This window comes from Plectropomus leopardus, chromosome 2, assembly GCF_008729295.1.
Source record: "Plectropomus leopardus isolate mb chromosome 2, YSFRI_Pleo_2.0, whole genome shotgun sequence".
In the NCBI taxonomy this organism is placed as follows: domain Eukaryota; kingdom Metazoa; phylum Chordata; class Actinopteri; order Perciformes; family Serranidae; genus Plectropomus; species Plectropomus leopardus.
Genome location: NC_056464.1, coordinates 21,169,708 through 21,192,204, shown reverse-complemented (window position 1 = coordinate 21,192,204; position 22,497 = coordinate 21,169,708). Strand labels below are relative to the sequence as shown.

The following is a 22,497-nucleotide window of genomic DNA, read 5'->3' as shown; positions in this document are numbered from 1 at the left end:
TTGTTTTTGGGGAAGCTCACACATTTTCAGTCAAATAAGTGCCTTATTTGGAATGGTGTTGCTATTAAGGGCTGGATTCAATATTTTTTAAATAAAGTACCTGCTGTTTCGCTGCTCTAAAAATATGCATTAAAAATGTAGGACCAAATCATGGCAAAAAAATATTTTTACCTTAAAAAACAGTGCAACTATGCATGTGTTTTATTTATCAGTCTTTTTCTTTTTTGTTTATATTATTTTTTAATTTATTTCATGTCTTTTTTTTTAACAACTTCATTCAAACATACAATATTAAAAATACGTCATGTATAAATCAAGCACACAAAAATACATGAGCTGATATCAGTTACAATGAGAGATAAATAACATTAAAAAAAATCATAATATCAATACGTAAATAACTGGAATTCGTATAATACATAAAATAAGAATGGATACATAAAGACATAAAAACAAACAAACAAAAAACGTTTTTGTTGTTTTTTGTAAGAGCAAGAGAGTTCAGCACTGAGTTAAAATCCATTAAGAAAAGATGGAAAGGTTGTGAACCTAAACATCTCTGGTTATTATTAAAAATTTTCCCTATTAAAATAAAGAAGTCAATACTATAGCTCAGAGACTTGTTATTCGTGTCATCATAGTAACAGATTATATCTTTAAGGCTAAAACAAAGAGTGACATTGAATGAAGAGGAGTTTCTGAAAACACGAGAACTTAAATCAAACCTAAAATGTATTGTTATTCTACACTGGAAAAAATACACATAGCAACCATTTCCTGTAGTAGTATGTCGTATTTCCTTTTCTGACAATAGGTATGCTTGTTTCTTTACCATCACCGCCCGGTTTATGGAATTTACTGAATGCAAAGGTGATTAGAGAGCACCGCCCAACTGGTAGACAATGAGGTACAAACCAAATGTATCGTTGTCGCTCCAGACTGCTCCATTGGCTACATGTTGGGAATATGACACACAACGTTTGGTTTTATTGTTGTTTTTCTGAAAATGTACGGTTTTATTTGGCGTCAAGTCTTTAAGGCGATATTGCTCATGCATTTCTTGACCAGAAGTGACTCAAAGGCTTCATTAAATCATCGCGAGAGGCTCACATCGTGGTTTTACTCCGTATATTTTGTATAAAAAGCTGCAGACATGAAGATCACAGACAGCGTGTTGCGAAGTTTCAGGGTTGCCAGAACATATCGAGAAAATTCACAGAAAGTCAACTGTGTGGACTTCAGCCCAAATGGTGAAAATGCGATATCAAGCAGCGACGACGACTGCATAGTGTTATATGACATCCGAGAGGGAAAGTAAGTGCCAATATTTTTATGTTAATAAACAGGAAATGGCAAAAATATATGAAAATAATGATCAAAGTCCATATCTACATTTTTAAAATAAATAAATAAATATGCTTATATAATTGTCAGCATGTTCACTGCTAGGGAAATCAAAAGGGGCCCCACGATACGATATTATCAGGATACTTCAGTCGCGATACAATATTATTGCAGTTTCAAATGATCTGTGATATGCAGAGTATGTTGAAAACATGTACTGCTATATATTGTGATCTATTACCTCTTTTCAACTGCTTATTATGTCCGCAAGGAAATATTTTAAAAATAAATCTGTTATCTCAAAGTTTTCAGTCATTTCATTCCACTTAATCCTTTTTATGGCAGCAAAATGTATCTGGTGAACTACAAAAAGGATTATTTTATTATTCTACATGGCTATTAAAAGTTTCATCTTTATTTTCAATGTTAATCATTTATATATCAAATATATATGTATACAGCACCTCTGTATTAATGCAATATTGCAGCATAAAATATCGCAATACCATGCTGTATCATTTTCGTCCCCAACTCCTATTAACTATGGTTTAAAAAATGATTAACAGATTCAAATATTATGTCATTTTTCAGACCCAAAAGGACCCTGTACAGTAAGAAGTATGGAGTAGACCTTATCCGCTACACACATGGAGACACACAGACAGTGGTCTACAGCTCCAACAAACTAGATGGTAATAACTCACTGACAGTCAGCTGTTGGCACAAAGCATCAAACAAACAATATAAGCTAAAAAAATAAAAATAAAAGAAATATAAGAGATGCACTGATATGTTCTGGAAAAATTAAATTAAGTTTTTGTGTCTTGTAGATACCATCCGATACCTGTCACTCACTGACAACCAGTACATCAGGTATTTCCCAGGTCACACCGCAAGGTGAGTAAAAAGATACAGATATGAGATGCTGTTTATGGATGTGAACAAAGAAGTGTCTTTCCACTCAAAGTAACAATGACTAGAAAGTATTCACATCAGGTGAAACAAGTAACTTCAAAGTGTATGCACAGTAGGGCTACAACTGACAATTATTGCTGAATAATCTATTAACTATTTTCTCGATCAAACAATTAGTTATTTGATTTATAAAATGTCAGAAAAAGGTGGAAAGATGTCCTTTTTCCCAAAGCCAAAAATAATGCCAAAAATGGCTTGTTTGGTCCATGAAGATTTTTTTATAGTAGCTTATTGGAAAGGATAAAGGGGAGGACATTACTTTTTACTACACTTTTTTTATTTTACCTTCCCTAAAATGATGGATAGTTACTTAATGGTGAAGTGTTTCTCTTGTAACTTTTTTTTTTTTTTTTTGTTTAAGAGTTATCGCTCTCTCCATGTCACCAGTGGATGATACCTTTATCTCAGGCTCATTGGACAAAACGATCCGGATCTGGGATCTGCGTGCTCCACACTGTCAAGTGAGTAGTCAGGCTGGAAAATGACACTTCCTCTTCTCTCTGTAATCAGTTACTCAAGTGTATAATTACAGCTGCTGCTGCTGAAGCTTTAGATCAGGACTTACCCGATTATTGCTCATTAAGAGACTACACGTCAGTAGTTACTAAACTCCTTTTTAATAAGCATATGTCCTGTGACCACTGGGTGTCCTCAGACCTGCTTTATGAACCAGTGCCACAGTTTGACCTGCCGTCTCAGCTTCAACACAATGCTGTTATGCAATGATATTATTCTATAAACAAAGACTAAATGGAAGCAGAGACAGTGATATGAGCAATGTATGACAGAAACTGCAGTCAAAAAGCAGGAGTAGGCAGACTATGGAAAAGGCAAATAAATTTCATAAATTTGAAAGTTAACCCTTCTCCTGCAGATCCTCCCTCTCTGTCTTAAGCTCCTCTTACCAGATGGCTGCAGGTGTATGCACGCGCTTCATACAGTAACCAGGTGTTTCCTATACATTGATTTATTTGATCTTATTTCATTGTAGAGTGGCACACAGCACATTCACTCAGCTCCTCTTTGCACTGCGCTCTCTTAATAACAAAACACAAATGACCCAAATATTTAACAAGCTAGCCACACCACAGTCCCTTGCTCCCTGCTGCAGTGGACTTCTTCCTTGTTGTGGCTCAAATTCGGCCAGTTGGATGTCACTGAGGGCTGGTGGCCACAGTCACGCTGAGTCTAACTAGTTCATTGAGGTGTCAGAGGTGTCTGCATGTTGGGGTTTGAGCTGGCTGGATTCATGTTGCTCCAGCTGCGTACTGGGCTCTGTCTCCAGAGCTGCTGCCCAGGAGGCTCTAGCTAATGTTAGTTACATAAATGTGAACTTGAAGACACAGCCATGAGCTTTTGGCTGCAGTTAGCAGAAGGCTTAACTGTTAGCAACATCTTCTCTCTATCTCTGAACTGCTTTGGCGATATTGACATGGACTTCCATAGACTTTTGATGAGAGAACCAGGGCGAAGCTAACTTCCTGGTCAGCCTACAGAGAAACATCATCCCTGGGGGAGCTCTTTTGGAGCACCCTCTCCCCCTCTCCCTCTCTCTCTCTCTCTCTCTCTCTCTCTCTGAAATGACCTGTGATTGGCCAAAGTCTTCCATCACAAGTTAAATTTTCTAAAGCCTGAAAACAACCAAGAGAAGGTGCAGAAGTCTAGTTTTGTCTCAGACTACTTGAATTACAATATGTTCCAAGTTTATTACATTATTGGATATTTGCCCAATGAAGCCAAAAAAATTGCCTACCCCAGCTTTAACTGGCATGGTTGAATAATTGTGGTAACACTTTTGCAATATCTCTACTGAATAGCACACTGTTGTAACTTCTCTCTCTTTTATCTCTGTTTGTTGGTGTTTGTGTGTCAGGGTTTGACTAATCCACTGGGGAAACCTGTGTGTTCCTTTGACCCTGATGGGCTGATATTTGCCGCAGGAGTCGAATCACAGGCCATTAAACTGTACGACCTCCGTGCTTTTGACAAGGTAAAATGAAAATTGCTGTGTGATGGGATTTGACCCTCACACACATTCTTCAATGTTTTCTCTGCTGCATCATATTTATAATACATTTATTCTTTCTGCAAAAAGGGTCCCTTTGCCTCCTTTGAGACGAGGTTCAATCGCGCCTGTGACTGGACTGGACTCAAATTTAGTAACGATGGGAAACAGATTCTCATCTCCACCAACGTAGGGATGATTCGTGTCCTGAATGCATTCAATGGATCTGTGCTGCACACTTTCTCTGTAAGAGACAAACAGTATTTAAACCACATCTGTCCGTATATCAGTATGATTACTTGAAGTTGTTGCTATCTTTGCTTATTTGAAGGGCTACAACAACAGTAAAGGCATCTCCCTGGAGGCCTGCTTCACTCCTGACTCTCAGTTTGTCATGATTGGTAAGTCTGAACACGTCTGTTTTAGTATTGTCGTCTCTTTCTCTAAGATCTTGGTTGTGTTAAAATGTGTGTTGTTGTGAAGGCTCAGAGGACGGGAGAGTCCATGTTTGGAGCACAGACAGTGGGATGAAGGTAGCTGTGCTGGACGGGAAACATCCAGGACCTATCAACACTCTGCAGTTTAACCCAAGATACATGACGTTTGCCAGTGCCTGCACTAACATGGTGAGAAAGTACCTTGGTTTTGTTTTAACATGTCAACACTGGGGGGGCACAAATGAAACAGGAGGTTTTGGGGTTGTTTGCAAAGAAATTCTCAACATCAGACATTTCATTTTCTGCATTCTGGTGAATATTTATGCACAAATCTGTTCATTTTCTGCAGCATTTTATGGTGTTAATATATCTTTTGTCTAAATGAAAGTCTTCTGATACTTTCACGTTTTTATTGTTAAGGTCAAATTGCATGTTTTTCATTTTCCTTTCTTTTTTTTTTAAAGATTATATTTTGGGCTTTTGCCATTATTAGATAGCACAGTTTATGTGTGAAAAGGGTAGAGAGAGGGGATGACATACAGCAAAGGGCTGAGCTCAGAATCAAGGCTGCGAGGACTCAGCCTCTGTACGTGGGGCGCCGGCTCCACCAACTGAGCTCCTTGGTGCCGCAGCCATCAAAATTTTTTCTCATCAATCGTCTTTCTTTGTCTAACCAACAGTCTAGTACTCAAAACACAGTTTACTACAATTTTAAGCCATAAAAGAAGCAAATCACCACATTTTAAAAGATTAAAAAGAAAACATTTGTTTATTTGTCCAAAAAATAACACAAATTATTATATGATAATCAAAATAGTTGCAAATTAGATTTCTGTTCCTGTTCTTAGTTTCTGTTGGACAAACTGCTATTAACAAAACGCTCACTCGCCTTTTCTTCTTTTGTCCTCCTAACAGACATTTTGGCTCCCGTGTATTGACGACACATAGAGGGACGTTGACAAAATGAGTCCTTGTTGCAAAACACGTCAAGATGTCAGACCATGTGTTAGACCGCCTTCATGGTCTGATAACAACCTCTTGGACTGATACTTTACTGGAGAAAAAAAAACATTTTGAAACTTTTTACCGGCAGTATTTATAAACTCTAAAAGTGTTGATGCTGCTACCTCTTTTTTTTACCCATTTTATTTACACTCGATCCGTATATCTTAATATTTCATGTGAAATTAAACTTTTTAAAGGTCCAGTGTTTAAGATTTAGTGTAATCTGTTAACAGAAATGGAATATAATATAGTAAGTATGTTTTCTCTATTGTATAATCACCTGAAAATGAAAGTCAGTTTGTTTTCATTACTTTAGAGTAAGGTGTTTATATCTACATAAGGAGTGGGTCCTCGTGAGTCCACAATGTAACACCGCCATATTTCTACTGTTGCCCAGAACGGACGCTTGGTACACGAGAGAAGTTTCAGCTTGTAGCAATCCACAGTCCTCACCATAGATGCCACTAAATCCTACACACTTTTCCTTTCATTATTAGTGTTTTTATTGTTTTAATATTTTATATTAAAGTGTTTTATATAAAAATAAGAGCTGCTGTTATTTCCTTTATTATCATCATTTTGTTTTATCCATCCAATAGACACACAAACATTATTTAAAGTGAAACTGAAAGTTATGTAGTTTACTATCAAATAAGACAAGGAAAAGCAGCAAATACACACAATAACTGTAACTGGACGAAGTTTATTTTTTCTAGAAAAAGCACGAACGATTAATTGAGTGTTAATTTAACTGCCGATTAATTTTCTTTCATTTGACTAATTGATTAATTGCTTCAGCTTTGTACTTTACCAATAAATGGGGCATATTTACTAAGAAAATGTGCACTTTTCACAATTTCTCCAATGAAAAAAGGCTGCTATTAATAAGATTCTACAAGCCGATGATTGTATAGGAATAATTACAACCTTTAACACGATGAGTAATGCAGAGTATTTATATATGTGTCTTTTTTTAGATAATTATAGCATTAGTGTGCTGGTGCTCCTCAGAACAATGGCACTACACCAACGTGAGTTCGCTTAACGGATGCAAACATAAGTTCACTCAGTCAGTAAAACAACCTGTGAACACACAAACAAGCGTGAGACAAACGCAGGCAGTTTTAATCAATTTAATGAATGGGTGTTTATCTTTTTTGTGTGCACATGAAGTGTGTCTTCCTGAAGTAGAGGAGAGGGGTGGGGGTTCTGTTGAATAATGTATAGATGCTTGGGTTGTGTACTCACCACTGAGTGAATAATGGATGATCCCATCACAGGTAACCTCACAGGTACACACTTATCTTTCTCTCACCTCCCTCCGTATGTGTGTGTGTGTGCGTGCATGAAAGGAAGCATGTGTGGAAGGAGAGAACTAAGATGTAATAGTTTGAAAATTTAGCGCTCGCACTCCTACCGGCTCACCCCTTTTCACTCCCAACTACATTCATACTGTATTATCCTGTGTGTGTGTTAACTTGATGAGTTTGTGTTTTTGTCAGTAATGGATCCATCAGTACTGACTGTTCAGGAGCTTTTTGTATGTTGGCCGGGGCACACAATTGGGAGAGGAAAAACAGCGCAAAGGTTTGAGGCAAAGCATCTCTCCCACTGCGCAAAAATCCCACTAACATCTAGCTTTTGTTCTAAGTGGGACAAAAGCTTACACTCCCCTGCAATAGTCAGGAGTATTTATCAGCTCCAGCTCTGATCGGCAGTAATGGAAATGGACTATGTGGTGAACGCACTAATTGTAGCTCCTCTGCAGATGCAATGATGCACCAACATGAAACACCGACCGTTTCCCTTTTAAGCAGCACTCAAAAATCATCCATTTTGAAAGAGAGACTGAATAAGCAAGAGAAAAAAAAAGTAACCACAGTAACATTTTCACTGGCCTCAATGCTGCTTTGCATAGTTTATTATCCTGTTTTCTGGCCCGTCCGAAAAATTGAACGTGACGCACCAATAAAAAAGAAGAAGCATACTTGTCTGTCTGCAGAGCTGTGAGCACCGCTGGTCTACTGGCAGAAGGTTTTACTAAGTTATCTGTAACCTCATCCACATCTTTTTAAAAGAAAGCAAACCAATTTTGTCATGTTTCAAAGGGTTAACTAATGATTGTGACATTTGATCAACTGAATTGCATTTTTGGACCTTGATCATTTTTATTGGGAGTGTAGGGTGGGGCCTCCACAGGCTTCTTGGCCTTTGGCCCCCCGGATTCTTGGACTGCCCCTGATCTCGGCCTATGAAACCTCACATGATTCAGGGACCTGTTGAATAATATTGAAATGTAGGGGTCAGATTGTTGCACAGTGTCACATTTCTGTGACCAGGTGGCTGCAATTTGAGATCACGCAGTCTGCCCTGAGCTGATCAGCCACTCCGTGAATGAGTGATAAAATGTCTTTACATGTGGCGCACTGACAGCATCTGAAAGCACTGTACTGACCACTGATGTCATGAGCGCTGGATCCCTGCACGGCCTCACACACAGTACAGTAAAGGACAGTGTGTGACTTGGGAGACGCTCCCCTGCCGAGACTTTTAAAGTTGTGGTCATCGATACGCAAAGAGTTTTAGATCAGTGGTCAGGGTGGCATATCCACTGACAGGCACGTTATTACTCATCAGTCACAGTTCCGCAGATTGTGTTTCAAGTGCTAGGAATCTCCCGAGTCACCCTCCAGGCGTTTATGTCACTGATGCGCATGGGTCCATCTGTCTGCCATCAGTGGAGAGGCAGCCTACCTGCTGAGCAAGAGGAGCGAGGACACAGAGACCTGGACCTGGTCCTTCTTGCATGAGAGCAGTGTGAAGCTGACGGCCAAAACATGTCACACCAAACTGGAATTAACGGTAAGTTCATGTTTTTAAAGGAACATTTTCTTTAAGCAGACTTGTGTATCAGTCCAAATTTTATTAAGTGTTTTTTTACATTTTCTCCTTAGCTTTTAAGCCACAACGTCTAATACATCCTCACAATCTCACATCCTCTTGTAAGATCTTAAATTGGTCCCTCACCTTCTCTGACATCTTGAACCTGTGGATCTAAATAAGGTTTGGCTGTAAAGGTTGCACATCTTTATAATTTAAGCCTGTACTTTATACATATTCACAGTTAACATGTCTGTCTTTTTTTAGTTTTGGTGTCAGTAATCATGATATTCAGCACCTACGGGCATTTATGGATGGTTAAAGAGTATATATGTGTGTTATGGCATTTGGTAATTGGAGCGTTGGGGGACGCGCTGGCAGAAGCATATCTCTCTCACCTTTCTCACCTGATCTTACATCATTTATGAGGCCGCTGTGTTTGGTAACCATGGTGAGAGAGAAGCAGTGAGGGCAATAAATTGCTAAATCTGGTTTCCAGTACCAAACTACCTTTCATGGGTTTTAAAATTGGAGGGAAATTAGGTTGTTTTTATCCCTTTCTCTGTTTTTTTTTGGTCCATATTTGCCCTGTCTGAGTCACTGTGGGTGGTGGCGTGACTATCTGGCAGTGGATCAAATTTTCTCCCTGAAGTGGAGTCTCAGGTTCTTAACCGACCCAACTCTGTCTCACTTGCTTTCAACCCCCCATCCTCAGTTTTGACTTGTCTGTCTTATATCTGGTTACTTTAGCAACATCCGAGCTGAAAGAGTTTCTGGCCCGAGCGAGAGGAGGTGCCATCAGAATAATGAAGATTGTCATCAGAAATGGTAAACGACATTTAACACAAGTGAAGCGCTCAGGTAACTTGCTCTAGACCCTCAGATAAGTTTGCTGATCTGTGTTTTTTGTGTGCAGAGGAGTTGGTGTTAGATTCATACAGAGAGCCAGCTCACAGCTGGGACCAGGACTATGATCAGTTCCTGCTTCCTCTGCTCACGCCTCAGCAGCCCTGCTACATCCTCTACCGCCTGGACTCCCAGAATGCACAGGGATACGAGTGGATCTTCATCGCCTGGTCACCTGATCAATCACCAGTATGTTTGGAGCAGCTGATTAACATGTTGTTACTGTCATTTGGAGTCTTTCAAAGTCAGCTGGCTAAACATGTTTAGGCTTAGATTATAATTGTTATTGTTGAAAAATTGTAACAATAACCACAATTAAAAACAAACAAGAGTGAATTTGCGAAAGCTATAACCACACACACACACACACACACACACACACATATACATATATGCGTTAACATGTTGTCCTTTTGTCCAGCTGATATGAACAGTTAATCAGCTGCAGTTGGCTTATGAACAACCTTTATACTAAATTATACTTTTGCAAGTCTGTAAATCACTTTGTTTTTTTTTCCTCAAAATGAAAGTATGTCTGAAAATATATATCAGCATGAATCAACCTTACTGTAAGCGAAACTAATTTGGCCTACTCTTGAAAAAAGACAAAAACAACATTTAATTTACTGTTACCCATTAATCCTTGTCAAATGAATCTACGATGTATAAACATATGAATTCTTCAATTATAATACTAAAAATGATAGTATTGTATGCACCATGAAAAGTTGTTTAAATACATGACACTTTAGGCCGCCCTTTGATATGTTACTCATTTTGATGTAGTTGGGGGTCCCTGTTCCATCTTTCTTTCAGATCAGGGGTCCCCAGCCTGAAATTGAAGCCATTGAAGACCCCTGTTATGTTTTTATAATATCTTCCTGTCTGTCTGTCCTGGCACCTAGGTGAGGCAGAAGATGGTGTATGCAGCAACCCGTGCCACACTGAAGAAAGAGTTTGGAGGAGGTCACATTAAAGATGAAATATTTGGGACGGTCGAGGTGAGTTAAATCCCTCCAGCACGCATGGCGACTTATCAGTGAATGTTCACCCGTTGGTAATAAAGGCCAATCCTGTCTGTGTGGCTGTTTGCAGGACGACCTGTGCTTCCAGGGATACCTGCGACACATGTCCTCCAGCTGCTCCCCAGCTCCACTCACAACAGCCGAGCAGGAACTACAACGAATTAAAGTCACAGAGGTAAAGTAACTGTCTAAATATGATACAAACCACATACATACAAGATGTACTGATCCTTTATGCTTTTACTTTCCTCCTGCAGGATAAAGTTGTGTGGGTATGTACATTTTATTCCTATTATGAATTCAAATGTGCGTGCATGAAGAAGACATTTACAAACTGTCTCTTATGTCCACAGGATGAACGCAGACGAATTGGGACTCCAACAGCACGAGCGAGGGTTCGTTATACTTGTTTGACTCAGTGCCATTGAATTTTCTGTCATGTGTTTGGACATATCAACACTGAGTCTTCCATGTTTTTTACCCTGTAGGTCACAATGGAGTTTGGCTTAGACAAAAGGGCACAGACTCTTCAAGGTCTTGCGTTCCCACTACAAGAAGAGGCCAAACAAGCTCTGCAGCAACTCAAGCAGAGACGCATCAACTACATACAGCTGGTGAGTCCACACAGAAATCCTTTGTTAACACTGCGTGCAACATGTAACTTATTCCCACGTAAACAAAAACAAGCCGTCAGGATATTGTTTGAGCAAACTGTGTTTCAGTGTTTGTCAGTAAAATGCAGTAAATTGGCTGTGCATGACTTGACCCCTGAACAAAGCCTGTTTGTGTATGTTGTCTTGCAGAGGCTGGATGTAGAGAAAGAGACCATTGAGCTGGTTCACACCAAACCTACAGAGACCCGTGAGCTTCCCTACAGGATTCCCACAGATTCACCCAGATACCACTTCTTCATCTTCAAACATTCCCACCAGGGCCAGCTGCAGGAGGCGCTGGGTCAGTACAGTCTCACTGCAGGTGTGAGCGGAGCAGTGTGCTATTACAGGGAGGGAATTTAACAAGAACTATATTATGCTGCACATCAAGTTCTATTATTAAGCTTTCTGTTTTCAAGAGACAGAATATCACAGGAAGTCTCCCATGACCTCACATCTTTGTCAAGTCATGCGGGTCCCAACACCAAGTTCAAAGCTGCACTAATACACATTTTTACGTATATTAATGGAACATGTGACTGTGTGTAATGTGAAAGGAATATATATCACAATATAGCATGGTGCAGGACTGTACAGACAGTGAACAGATGTCCAAATGTTTATAGAGTGCAGAAAGTGCAAACATTTCTTTCCATGTTGGACTTTCCTCCGTGCTGAATGAGGCATGCACTGGTTCACCATATCAGTCACTCTTACAGGTGCAGCCGGTCAGTCATTAGCAGCTTGATTAAGGGCATGTGAAATCATTACCAGCAGACTACACCATTACAAGTCCAATGACAAGCACTACAGAGCAAAATCTCAAACAAATGCTGTTATACATACATGCATACAATGATGGAATATATTTTTCTGACTTCTGCACCAGAAAAGAAGACAAACAAAGGACTTTTTTTTAAGGTGCAGCTCATACCATGCCTACCATTTAATGTGAAAGGAAGCCACAGAAAATTAGTAATTCAGTCTTATAGCTCTTGTCAACCTGACTTAGACCTGCAGCATGTATCTGTTTTTAAACCCACACTACCTGCTCAGCACCAAACAACAGAGAGAGACAGTGAGCAACTAGTTAGTAAACATAGTGGTGCATTTTGTAGATAAAGAGACTTCCACCAGCAGTTGTTGGAGACCAAAAATAGAACTACACAAGAGTGATTAGTGGACTTGCATTAATCAATTTTGACACCAATATCACTTCAGAATAAATGACAATGTTGCTCTACATGTGTGGAGTGTAAATAGGCAACTGTTAGGTGAAGATATGTATTTTGTGTTTTCAGCTTGTTCAAATGCCACCAAGAGGCTCAATATATATATATATATATATATATATAAATGACTGGGAGCCATGTTTAACAGCTAAACTACATCAAAACATCAGTTTACAAACTAACACAACCTGTGCAGTATAATCCATGTCTCATACATCCAATTGCATGCTCAGTACCTCCCAAACACATACTTTTTAAAAAAAAAAATAAAACAAAACTATTGAAAACACGTTTGCATAACAGTCTAATACAGGGACTCTTGTGTTCCAAGAGCAGAGTTTAAATGCATGCTTATTGCTCAGACACACTCCTCGTATGTAGAAGTGTTGTTAATGGTCATGTGTCAGGGAAAATGCGTGTGTTTGGGAAGTATTGAGCATCAACTGGATAAATGAGACTTGAATTATACCGCATATCTTGTGTGAGTGTTTGTAAGTGGACTCTTTAATATAGTTTTGTTGTTAAACATGAACCCTAATGAATTAAATTCAATTTTCTTTGTTTTTGGATTCTTTTTTCAGCATGTAAAAATAACACTGTGCCATATCATGCCATGGAAGTTAAGCTATTTTGGCTCTGATTAGTTTTAGCAGTGCCTGTTAACTAGTAGTGCCTCTACTGCTGTTTGATTTAGGTCAAGTGATAGCACCTCTGCTTGAGGACAGGATGTTCTCGTCCTCTGTTCCCCCCGGTGTAGTGTGTCGTTCAGGGAAGGTGGGAGTGAAGTGCATATACACGTATCAGCTGCTTAAGTGATGGCTTCATTTCCCCTCCAGTGTTCATATATTCGATGCCTGGGTACACCTGCAGTATCAAGGAGCGGATGTTGTACTCCAGCTGTAAGAACAGGCTACTGGACGAGGTGGAGAGAGACTACCACCTGGAGGTCACCAAAAAGGTACAGGTCACCCAAATCACCCACAAATAAAAATAATTATAATAAATAATGTAAATAACATATCATTGTAGAGATAGACGAGGAATCATAGTGTGGCCATTAATCTGTGTGTTATTCTGTGTAGATGGAGATAGACAATGGCGATGGCCTGACAGAAGACTTCCTGTACGAGGAGGTCCACCCGATGGAGCACACCTTAAAACAGGCCTTTGCAAAGCCCCGCGGACCAGGAGGGAAGAGGGGTAACAAACGCCTCATCAAGGGTGCCGGGGAGAACGGGGAAGAAAGTTAGACATTATAAACACACACACGAGACATTATACACTAGTACACAAGCACACCAATAAGTTATCTATGAATTGACTTGTTATTTAACTGTTTCGCTTCTTTTCATTCCTTCTTTTTACCTGCAGAAACAAATTTCACACTGAAAAAAAATAGATCCACCATAAAGCAGAAACCATACATGTTTTCCTGTGGTGAAAGAAGGACATATTTATAAAAGTGCTAGCTAAGATTTTAAATTCTCTTAGAAATACACTAAAGGAAGTGGTTTGTCAAACCTGAACAAGAAGACTGTTATTAGTTTGAGTCTAGTCAGAGTGACTGGCTTTATTTGATTTATTAAGAATAAATATAAACTAAATTATACATGAAAACATGGTTAAGTCACGACAAAGTGAAAAATGTACAAAGTTGATCTTAAACACTATTAATCCACCTACATCTCAGTTATCACAAACTATTGTGCATCCAAATGTTTTTCAAACCCAGACAACTTTATTTCTACTTGAAGTGAAGATCCAAAACTTTCCAAAGATACCAAATATGTCAGGCTGAATTTTGGTAAAATTAGTGTAAAATAATGCACAAAACATCTAGAATATTTCCGTGTCATGTAATGACAAATGACAAATATGGAGTCCTAGGTTTGAATATGGGACCCTGTGAACACAATATAGCTTCAATAAAGATTTTGAACAAGCTGATACATAATAAATAGGATACTGTCAGCCAGTGTGGAGCTTTTTGCAAAAGGAATATGACACTTGGGAAAATACAGTTATTTGATTTCTGAATTAGATAAAAAAAAATGACACCATCCTGTGTTTGTTCATTAAGTATGAAGCTACAGTCTGCAGATTGGTACAGCTGCAGCTGGAGCAGCTATGTGATCCACCCATTAGCAGCATGACTCACCCACCACACTTTTTTGTCAGGAAACAGAAGTCCTGTTGCTGTTTAGTTAGCTGTCAAGTGTTAGGGCAAAAGAGAGGCAGTTAACTTTAGAGTAAGGGTAATGGTATGGGTTAAATTTTGTAACTTATAAGGTGAATCATGTCTTCGTGTATAATGAATTATAAAGTGGATTGTTGTTACATTTGGATTCATATTTGTTCATTATAATTTTGCGCTGTAGCAGGGTTCAGATAACCGTGGCATCGGAGGGTTAGTCTTGTACTAGTGATGGGTGCGGTTTGTTGTTCATCGTGTATGCTTCAGGCGTGTCGTGTATGCTTCAAACAAAATGTCTCACACTCTGAATCTTGTTAGTTTATCTTAGAAGAAAAGGCTTTATGGGGAAACAGCAAGCCTGGCTCTACACAAAGTTAACAAATCCTGTCTACTACCACCCCTAAAGCTCAGTAATGAAAAGATTGCACCCTGATTGTTGAAGCTGTACAAAAAAAAACAGTGTGTAGAGACCTCAGGTAATAACTGGAAATAGGGCTGGGTGATATAAATCGCACAATATTTTTCACCAAACAACCTCAATATCAATATTGTAAGGTTAACTACTGGTGATTTCACAAAATATATACACAATGACATTTCTGCTAAATAATAATCAGTAATGTGGACAAAAAGATCACTAAGTGGATGTTGACAAATAATAGGTCAGCTAGAACAGACTGGTAAGTTCAGAGCATAACATCACGTTCCTGTAATACAGCCTTTAAAACCAGAAAAAGACAACGCTTCCGATATTACGATGTCCAAAATCAAAGATGATATCTAGTCTCATATATACATAATATCGATATATTGCACAGACCTATACTGGATTTTAAATGGCTAAAATGCTTTTATTAGGTATTAAATTGAATTATTTACATTTGCCAATTCCGGTCCACATTTAAGGTAACATTTCCCATCTGATCTGCCTTCTCCTGATCTGCTCTGCACATTAGGGAATTATTTATATTACTGGTATCACTTATATTGATTCACAATTATCAGGAAATAGGTATGACATTTTTGTTTTAGGGTGGATTATCCTTTATATTGTCTAGGTATAGGCAGCCTATGCTTTACCCACAGTTCACTCTTTACCAAATTTAATCCACATCACATTGACAGTTGCCTTCATTGGTCACCCGAGCAAGGTTTGACTACACTCAGCTGAAGGCTGTTGTTTTACATGGTCCTACAATAAAATATTTTCTTTATTTTCTAGTGTTTATGTTGTCATTTCTCTCTGACTGTGCGTGTGTGATAGTCATGCAGGCCAGCGACAGCAGCAGCAGAGATCAGGGCTCAGTGGCAGAGGTCATTTGGTTGTGTGTGTTTTCCAGGAAGTGCCTCTACTCAGAAGCCTTCAGTTGTGCAGTTCTGCTGCTTTCATACCTCACGGGAAAAATGGTTGATGTAAACATTTTTTCCTGGAAACGCGGTTCAGAGCTGAACTGCAGCTTTCAAGTGGTCGTTATCTGTGAACACGGGAACTGTGGTGTGGGTGATGATGAACCTTTGTGAAGAAAAACTGACCTCTGACACAGCTCAGTGCATTTCCAGGAAAACAATTCAACCATCTGCAGGTAATGGTAATAGCCTGCAACAGAAATAATCGCTCGCTGAAAGGTTATTAAGGCTATTTTATAATTTAACGTTTTGTTTACTGTACAATACAATCTTAATCAAATAAGTGCACGTGTGCTGACAGTACCGTTCAGATATAAAGTCAGAGATCAATGCACAATGCAACCCACACAGGTAAAGGTTGAAAAGCGGTGTTCCCATTGGACACAAATGCAGCATTAAACACATTACTGCCGGTGCATCAATACACAGAGAGGTAACTCAAACAGCACCGGAAGTAAGGATGTTTGCCTTCAACATAAAAGGTTGAAGAACAACATGATGGAGGAAACAAAACAAAATTATGTTTAAAACACTGAAACCAGTCACATTTAATTCTGCACAAAATCAAAGCAGTAAATCATGGGCCTAAATACTGTGGGGAAAAAAGTGTTTAATATCCAACAAATAAGCTATATGAATAAATGTAGACGTACACACTGAGCTGACAGTTTATTGGGTACACCTTTCTAATGAAGGCTTTTATCTTTATCATTATCATTTTAAATACATAATTCAGAGAATTATAAATCTAGTTTTCTGGACATTTCCCCTTGTTTTTTGTATATCATGTCTAATATTATCAAAAAACAAGGAAAAACAACTTTCTTGATTTTCAGAGGTTTAAAGCTAGTATTGTACTACTGTATTCATTGAATTGCTACCTGAGTGTATACAATTAAACCATATAACCATGAAATTTAAATACCCTAAAAAAGAATGAAAATTAACTAAGGCAATAAAGTTTTATATCTGAGCCCATTATTGAATAGTTTTATCGTATTTCTTTTGACAACAGCTATATGTAATGAAAGGGTTTTTTTTAATTCCAGCATTTTTTCCTTTTTTACAGTCAATTCCAAATAAATATCTTCATAGACTCAAGCTGTAGCTAATTCATTTCTCACAGCAGGTTTAAGATGAGCCAGTCTGCACCATTTTCCAGTAAACTTCATTTCTGTTTCGTAATGCGCCTCAGTTGCCATTTAAGAGCAAAAAAATAACATCGCATTTTGAAAGGTGCACAGGAAGTGGTGTGTGTTGACAGGGTGTGTGTTGACGGAGCTGCTGGCAGCAGCTTGTCTGTCACTGCGGGCGCTGAAACACAAAACCTTTCTTGGAAACAGATTCCTGGAACCGCCGTCAGTCCAAACTGAACTGAGCTGTTTTCTGTCCTGCAGTTCACTGAATATAGAGCACACACACTCCGCTGCGCTCACACACGCACAGCTGACCACCGCCAGCAAAGCACACACGCAAGGATATTTATTCTTTTATTATTTTTTATTATTATTACTTCTATCGGTATAGTGATAAGGAATATTTACCTTTTTTCGCCATCATCCGAAAATATTTTATTAATTATTTACCGCGAGGGACCGCTGGACTGTTTGTCAACTGTTGCTGGTCGTGATCCTTATGATTTTCTTTGATTTAAGGTAAGATTATCTTAAACGAATTTTTTTTTTTTTTTTTTTTTTGTCATGAATATTTAGGGTAACTTATGTAACTGTCCAATAAAGTAGGACTTCAAGTCTGGGGCTTTTAAAGACGCATTCATTCGCTATTTTTAATTCTGTTTTGTCTGTTTTTGGTTGTTTTGTTGTTTGCCCTTTTTTCACTTGCAGGTTTGTCGTGTTTTATTTGGCTAGTTTATTTTTGTATCGAAGAATTTGTACTCAAGCAGCCTACTGTGCTTAAGTAGGCTGCAGTACTTGGACTTTACTTGAGTATTTCTATTTGCTGCTTCTCCTTATATGTACTTATACTCCAATTCAGTGGGAGATATATAGTTACCCCTGTAGACTACATTAATTTGATTCATTAAGTTACTTTGCAAATTCATAATATTAATACAAAATATAATTAACAAAAACATTCTGATTGATTATTATGAATAAAAACAAGAATTTTTAATCCCATGGTGAGATTTACAAAATATCCTGCAGAAAATTTAGTAAAAAACATTGTCTCACCTTTGCCAGCTGCAACATGTAAGTTGAGTACATGCATTAGTAATTATAATTTAAAAATAAAATGTGTTTTATACTTTATGAGCACTTTATGTTTTTGTAATGATGACATTTTTTGATAAAGTACTTGTGACAGAATTTTTCTATGCTGTGTTGCTGCTACTTTTACTTCAGTAAAAAAGACCTGTATTTCTATTACTGGTGGTGATTGGTTTTGTGCTTTTTAGCTCAATTTCAACAAAGGCAACCAAAACATTAAAACGGTTGATTGCTTATTTTAGTAGAAAGTTTATTAGTGGATAGCCCCTTGAGATGAACTTTCTTGTCTTCGAGGGGCTCTAACTTAAAGGAGTAGCATGATAAAATATAAGCTTGCACACAAATCTCTGTTGGATGCCTAACATGTTTAATGTGTATATTATCAGAGCTGCTGTCAGTAAGAAATGGTTGCCCGGTCAGTGACCATTCTCCATCATGAGGAGCGAGGAGGTTCATGCCATCCACATCCCTCTCCTCCACCCATTGACCCAGCCGAGGACCTCCGCTGCATCACCACCACCTTCCAGCATCTACAGACCTCAGGTACACCAGCAGTCTCATTGGACGTCCCATTTTATTTAATTTAGATACAACATCTGACAGTTTTGATACCACCTCATTTAACTTGCTGAGCCAAATTATTACCTGAGTTAAAGTACTGGAGTTATTGCTCTTACAAATACTTAAATATTCAAGTACTTTTTAAACATTTTTTATACCAGTGCATTGTTGTATATTGCCACAATACGTTTACAGAACCCAATGACAACCCACTGAATTCATTGACTTGCTTGTATAACCTGTAGAATGAAAAGCTTGCTGAGGAGGGAGCACCATTGTCATTTTCACTTGTTTTTAACTGCAGTTTTTGTTTGTCTCTCCGTTTTAACTAACTGCTAGCTCAAAACAAGTCTTGACAATGACTTGTCTGTAAAACAGTAAATTTTCTGTAGATGCAGCTTCTTAAAATAAAAGTAATAAATAAAGTAATAATAATAAATAAATAAATAAACAGCCTACCTCAACATAGTTACACACCTGTAGCTTTATAAATGTTAGATAGAAACATCTCACTAAAACTGTATGACTTTACAAACAAAAAACCTTTCAGACAATGTTGAATTTTGGGGGAACATCCACCCAATATTTAAGTCAAAAAGTGAACTTTTGTGGCCAGTGCAAACAATCCATTGTGGATTTTTGGACTTTTTCATTTTAGAAAAGAAATAAAAATCATTCGCTGACTTCAAAGCAAATGTAACAAGTAATGAGAGGCTTCATAGAAATGTAGTGGAGTCAAAGAGATATGTTTCCAAAAAACATCATGAGTAAGCTAAGTACAGATACTAAAAAACTGTACTTAAGTAAATGTACTTTGTTACTCTCCATCGCTGCCAACATTCATATTAAAATTAAAATAAAAACTGATATCCAAATTGTCTGTCTGATCCCAGGCTGGTACTGGGGCTCCATTTCAGCGAGTGAAGCTCGGGACGCTCTCCTAAAAAAGTCTGAAGGCACATTTCTCATGCGGGACAGCAGTCATCCCCAGTACATGCTGGCGCTGTCAGTGAAAACCCGCTGTGGACCCACCAGCGTACGCATCGAATACAGCAGGGGCCTTTTCTGGCTGGACTCCATTTCCCCCGGCCTGCCTCACCTGCAGTCCTTCCCAAATGTTCTCAGCCTCATACAGCACTACACGGCCTCAGGCCACACGCCACAGGGCCAGGCATCTGATGACATCCACCCACAAACGAAGCCTGACTCTGCAAAGCATCCGGCAAAGGACAGCGGAGTGCCTCTGAAGCTATTGCACCCCCTGCACAAACCAGAGGCCTTCCCCTCTCTGCAGCACCTGACGCGCCTCACCATCAACAGACACACAAACTGCCCCGACCAGCTGCCACTCCCAAAGCCTCTGCTGCGATACCTGCAGGACTACCCCTTCCACATATGAGGGTCTCTGTTCCTCTGGTGGAGGACACAGAGACAGGGACATGGGTCACTCTCCATGACCACACACACTATGAATCTGGGACAGTCTGACACGCCACGCAACAGCGAACAGCCCGGAGAGAGAATACTGAGATGAATGAACTCAGTCTTACTACACTGCTGCTGTTGTTCCTAAGAATCGTATATTTTATTATTTTCACGTCTGTTTAAGCTGCTGTAAATTGGTTATGTTTCTACAATGCAACATGTGAGTTTTTTTATTTGCACCACCAGTGAGAAGAAAGTCACGCAGGGTTTTTATTTTTGCAGGTTTTCCCAATTGTTTTCACATAGGACAGCCCAGACTTATCAAAAATAACTCAGTGAAATGAACAGCTACTGCAGAGAGGGTTGGTTGGAACAACAAATAGATCACATCAGAATTCATTTGGATTTTTTTTCCTTGTCTTTCTTTGTTTTGGAGCTCATTCTGCAGGATGTGAGGTTTGCAAAGAGTGCTAACAAAGCAATGTTTATTCATTCATCCTGAAATCAATGAACCTGGTGAACTGCAGGGCTAAGCCAACAGTGGTGTCATGTAAGACTTTTGGGTACGACTATAGTCATCACAAAACCTCTTAAAGGTCCAATGTGTCATTTTTAGGCTGGATTTCATGGCATTTAGGGGTGCAGATTGCAACCAGATGACACTTCACCTGCATGCTAAGCGTGAACTGGTTAGAATTCCTTCAGTGTTCATTGATCAGGAGGTTTTAACTGGGAGCAACATTAACCACAGGGGGCTCTGTCTCTCCAAAGGCAACAGACCAGGTGATTTAAACTGCTAAAAACACTGAATAAAGCAGTCTGACATTCAAAATTCAGTGTTTTTGCCGCTTTCGTCATGGAGGGGCTGCCCACTGCAGCGGCAGATGAGAAAAAAATGAAAAGCCCTATCTGGAGCCAGTGTTTGGTTTGCTTGTTCAGGGTTGTTGTAGAAACATGGCGGTGCAGCGTGACAATCTTAGTCGACAAAGACTCACTCCTTATGTAGATACATAAAGAACACATTCAAAAGGCAATGAAAATGAAACAACAATTCTTATTTTCAGGCGATTATACACTAAGAAAAAATAATTATTATATTATATTACATTTCTGCCAAATACCCCCATAAATCCTACACACTGGTCGTGTAATCATCTCTTTTCTCCATATTTTTAAAACATTTTTTTTAGTATTATGGCTGTCCTGATACAGCGTGCATTCTGATCATTATGTTGTTTGGAACTAAAGACCCTTAATTTCTGAATGTCTGGATTTTATTCTGGTGAAATCCAGGCACAGTATAATAGCTGTGGGTTCACTGATAAGACGTGCTGTTAGCAATATTATGAGCTGACGTATGACATGCAGAGAGGAGGGCCCAGAGGTGGGAAACAAATCATTTTTAAAAGCTATAATACAGGGTAACGTGTGTGTTTTGTATTCCTCTATGTGCAAAATTGTTTTCTAAAGTCAGAAATATTACAAAATAATTTTCAGCATGAACATCTAAGAAAAAAAAGTGTTGTTAGCTATTAAAGGATATCTGTTTACAAACTGCTGGTTTTATTCTCAGAAGAGGATCATTCATGCCTGTGGATTTCAGAGAAATAAACCTCAGAAATGTTTTCTCTTTTTTCATGGTGTATCTGTTTTTCACAGTTGAAGCACTGGCCACTTGAACATGCAGATGAATGTGAGGTATTACTGTTTTCATGGAAACATGCCTGAGTTGATTTCCACGAGGTGGAACTGAGCAGTGCTGAGAAAGCCTCTTATCAGGATTAGAGTAAGAGCTGCAGTTATAAATACACTGCTGCTGCACACACTGAGAACAGACTATCTCTCTCTGTTTGTCTCAACCAATCAGTCTGACACGTTTTAGTTATTTATCAGTCCATATTTAGATGATCATCACAACGCTTTTCTCATCACCATCTCTATCAGGTTCATGAAAGCAGAGACGTTTCTGATCTGCAGTCAGTATCAGTCTTGCACCAGGTCTATCTGAAGAGCTGACAAAGGATAAGTGTCTGTAGCTGACATTAACGCATGCTGTAGTTTCAGAAGCACTCTGATCCTGTACTTTATGTAAGTATAGCAGCACCACAATTTAAAGTCTTGTCAGCAATGCGTACTAAAAGCCAATTTCAGAATATCATATTATTATGTATATCATATTATTGGATTATAATTATACAGTAGATGTGTCAGTGCGTAAAC

At 38.7% G+C, this 22,497-nt stretch overlaps 2 protein-coding genes across 2 annotated transcripts; both read left to right on the top strand.

Annotated features, from left to right (window-relative positions):
- The first annotated feature begins 963 nt into the window (after window positions 1-963).
- LOC121955996 lies at window positions 964-13,862 on the top strand. The gene is made up of 17 exons (XM_042504102.1): window positions 964-1,314; window positions 1,936-2,036; window positions 2,175-2,241; window positions 2,681-2,780; window positions 4,193-4,309; window positions 4,415-4,570; window positions 4,656-4,725; window positions 4,808-4,950; window positions 9,568-9,741; window positions 10,458-10,553; window positions 10,648-10,752; window positions 10,835-10,849; window positions 10,931-10,972; window positions 11,066-11,191; window positions 11,381-11,531; window positions 13,299-13,420; window positions 13,545-13,862. Exons 1-17 carry the CDS (start codon window positions 1,154-1,156, stop codon window positions 13,710-13,712), a joined length of 1,914 nt encoding a protein of 637 aa, XP_042360036.1. The 5' UTR covers window positions 964-1,153; the 3' UTR covers window positions 13,713-13,862.
- Window positions 13,863-17,349: 3,487 nt separating this feature from the next.
- LOC121950456 (cytokine-inducible SH2-containing protein-like) lies at window positions 17,350-21,902 on the top strand. The gene is made up of 3 exons (XM_042496461.1): window positions 17,350-17,718; window positions 18,678-18,834; window positions 19,746-21,902. Exons 2-3 carry the CDS (start codon window positions 18,696-18,698, stop codon window positions 20,249-20,251), a joined length of 645 nt encoding a protein of 214 aa, XP_042352395.1. The 5' UTR covers window positions 17,350-17,718; window positions 18,678-18,695; the 3' UTR covers window positions 20,252-21,902.
- Window positions 21,903-22,497: the final 595 nt, after the last annotated feature.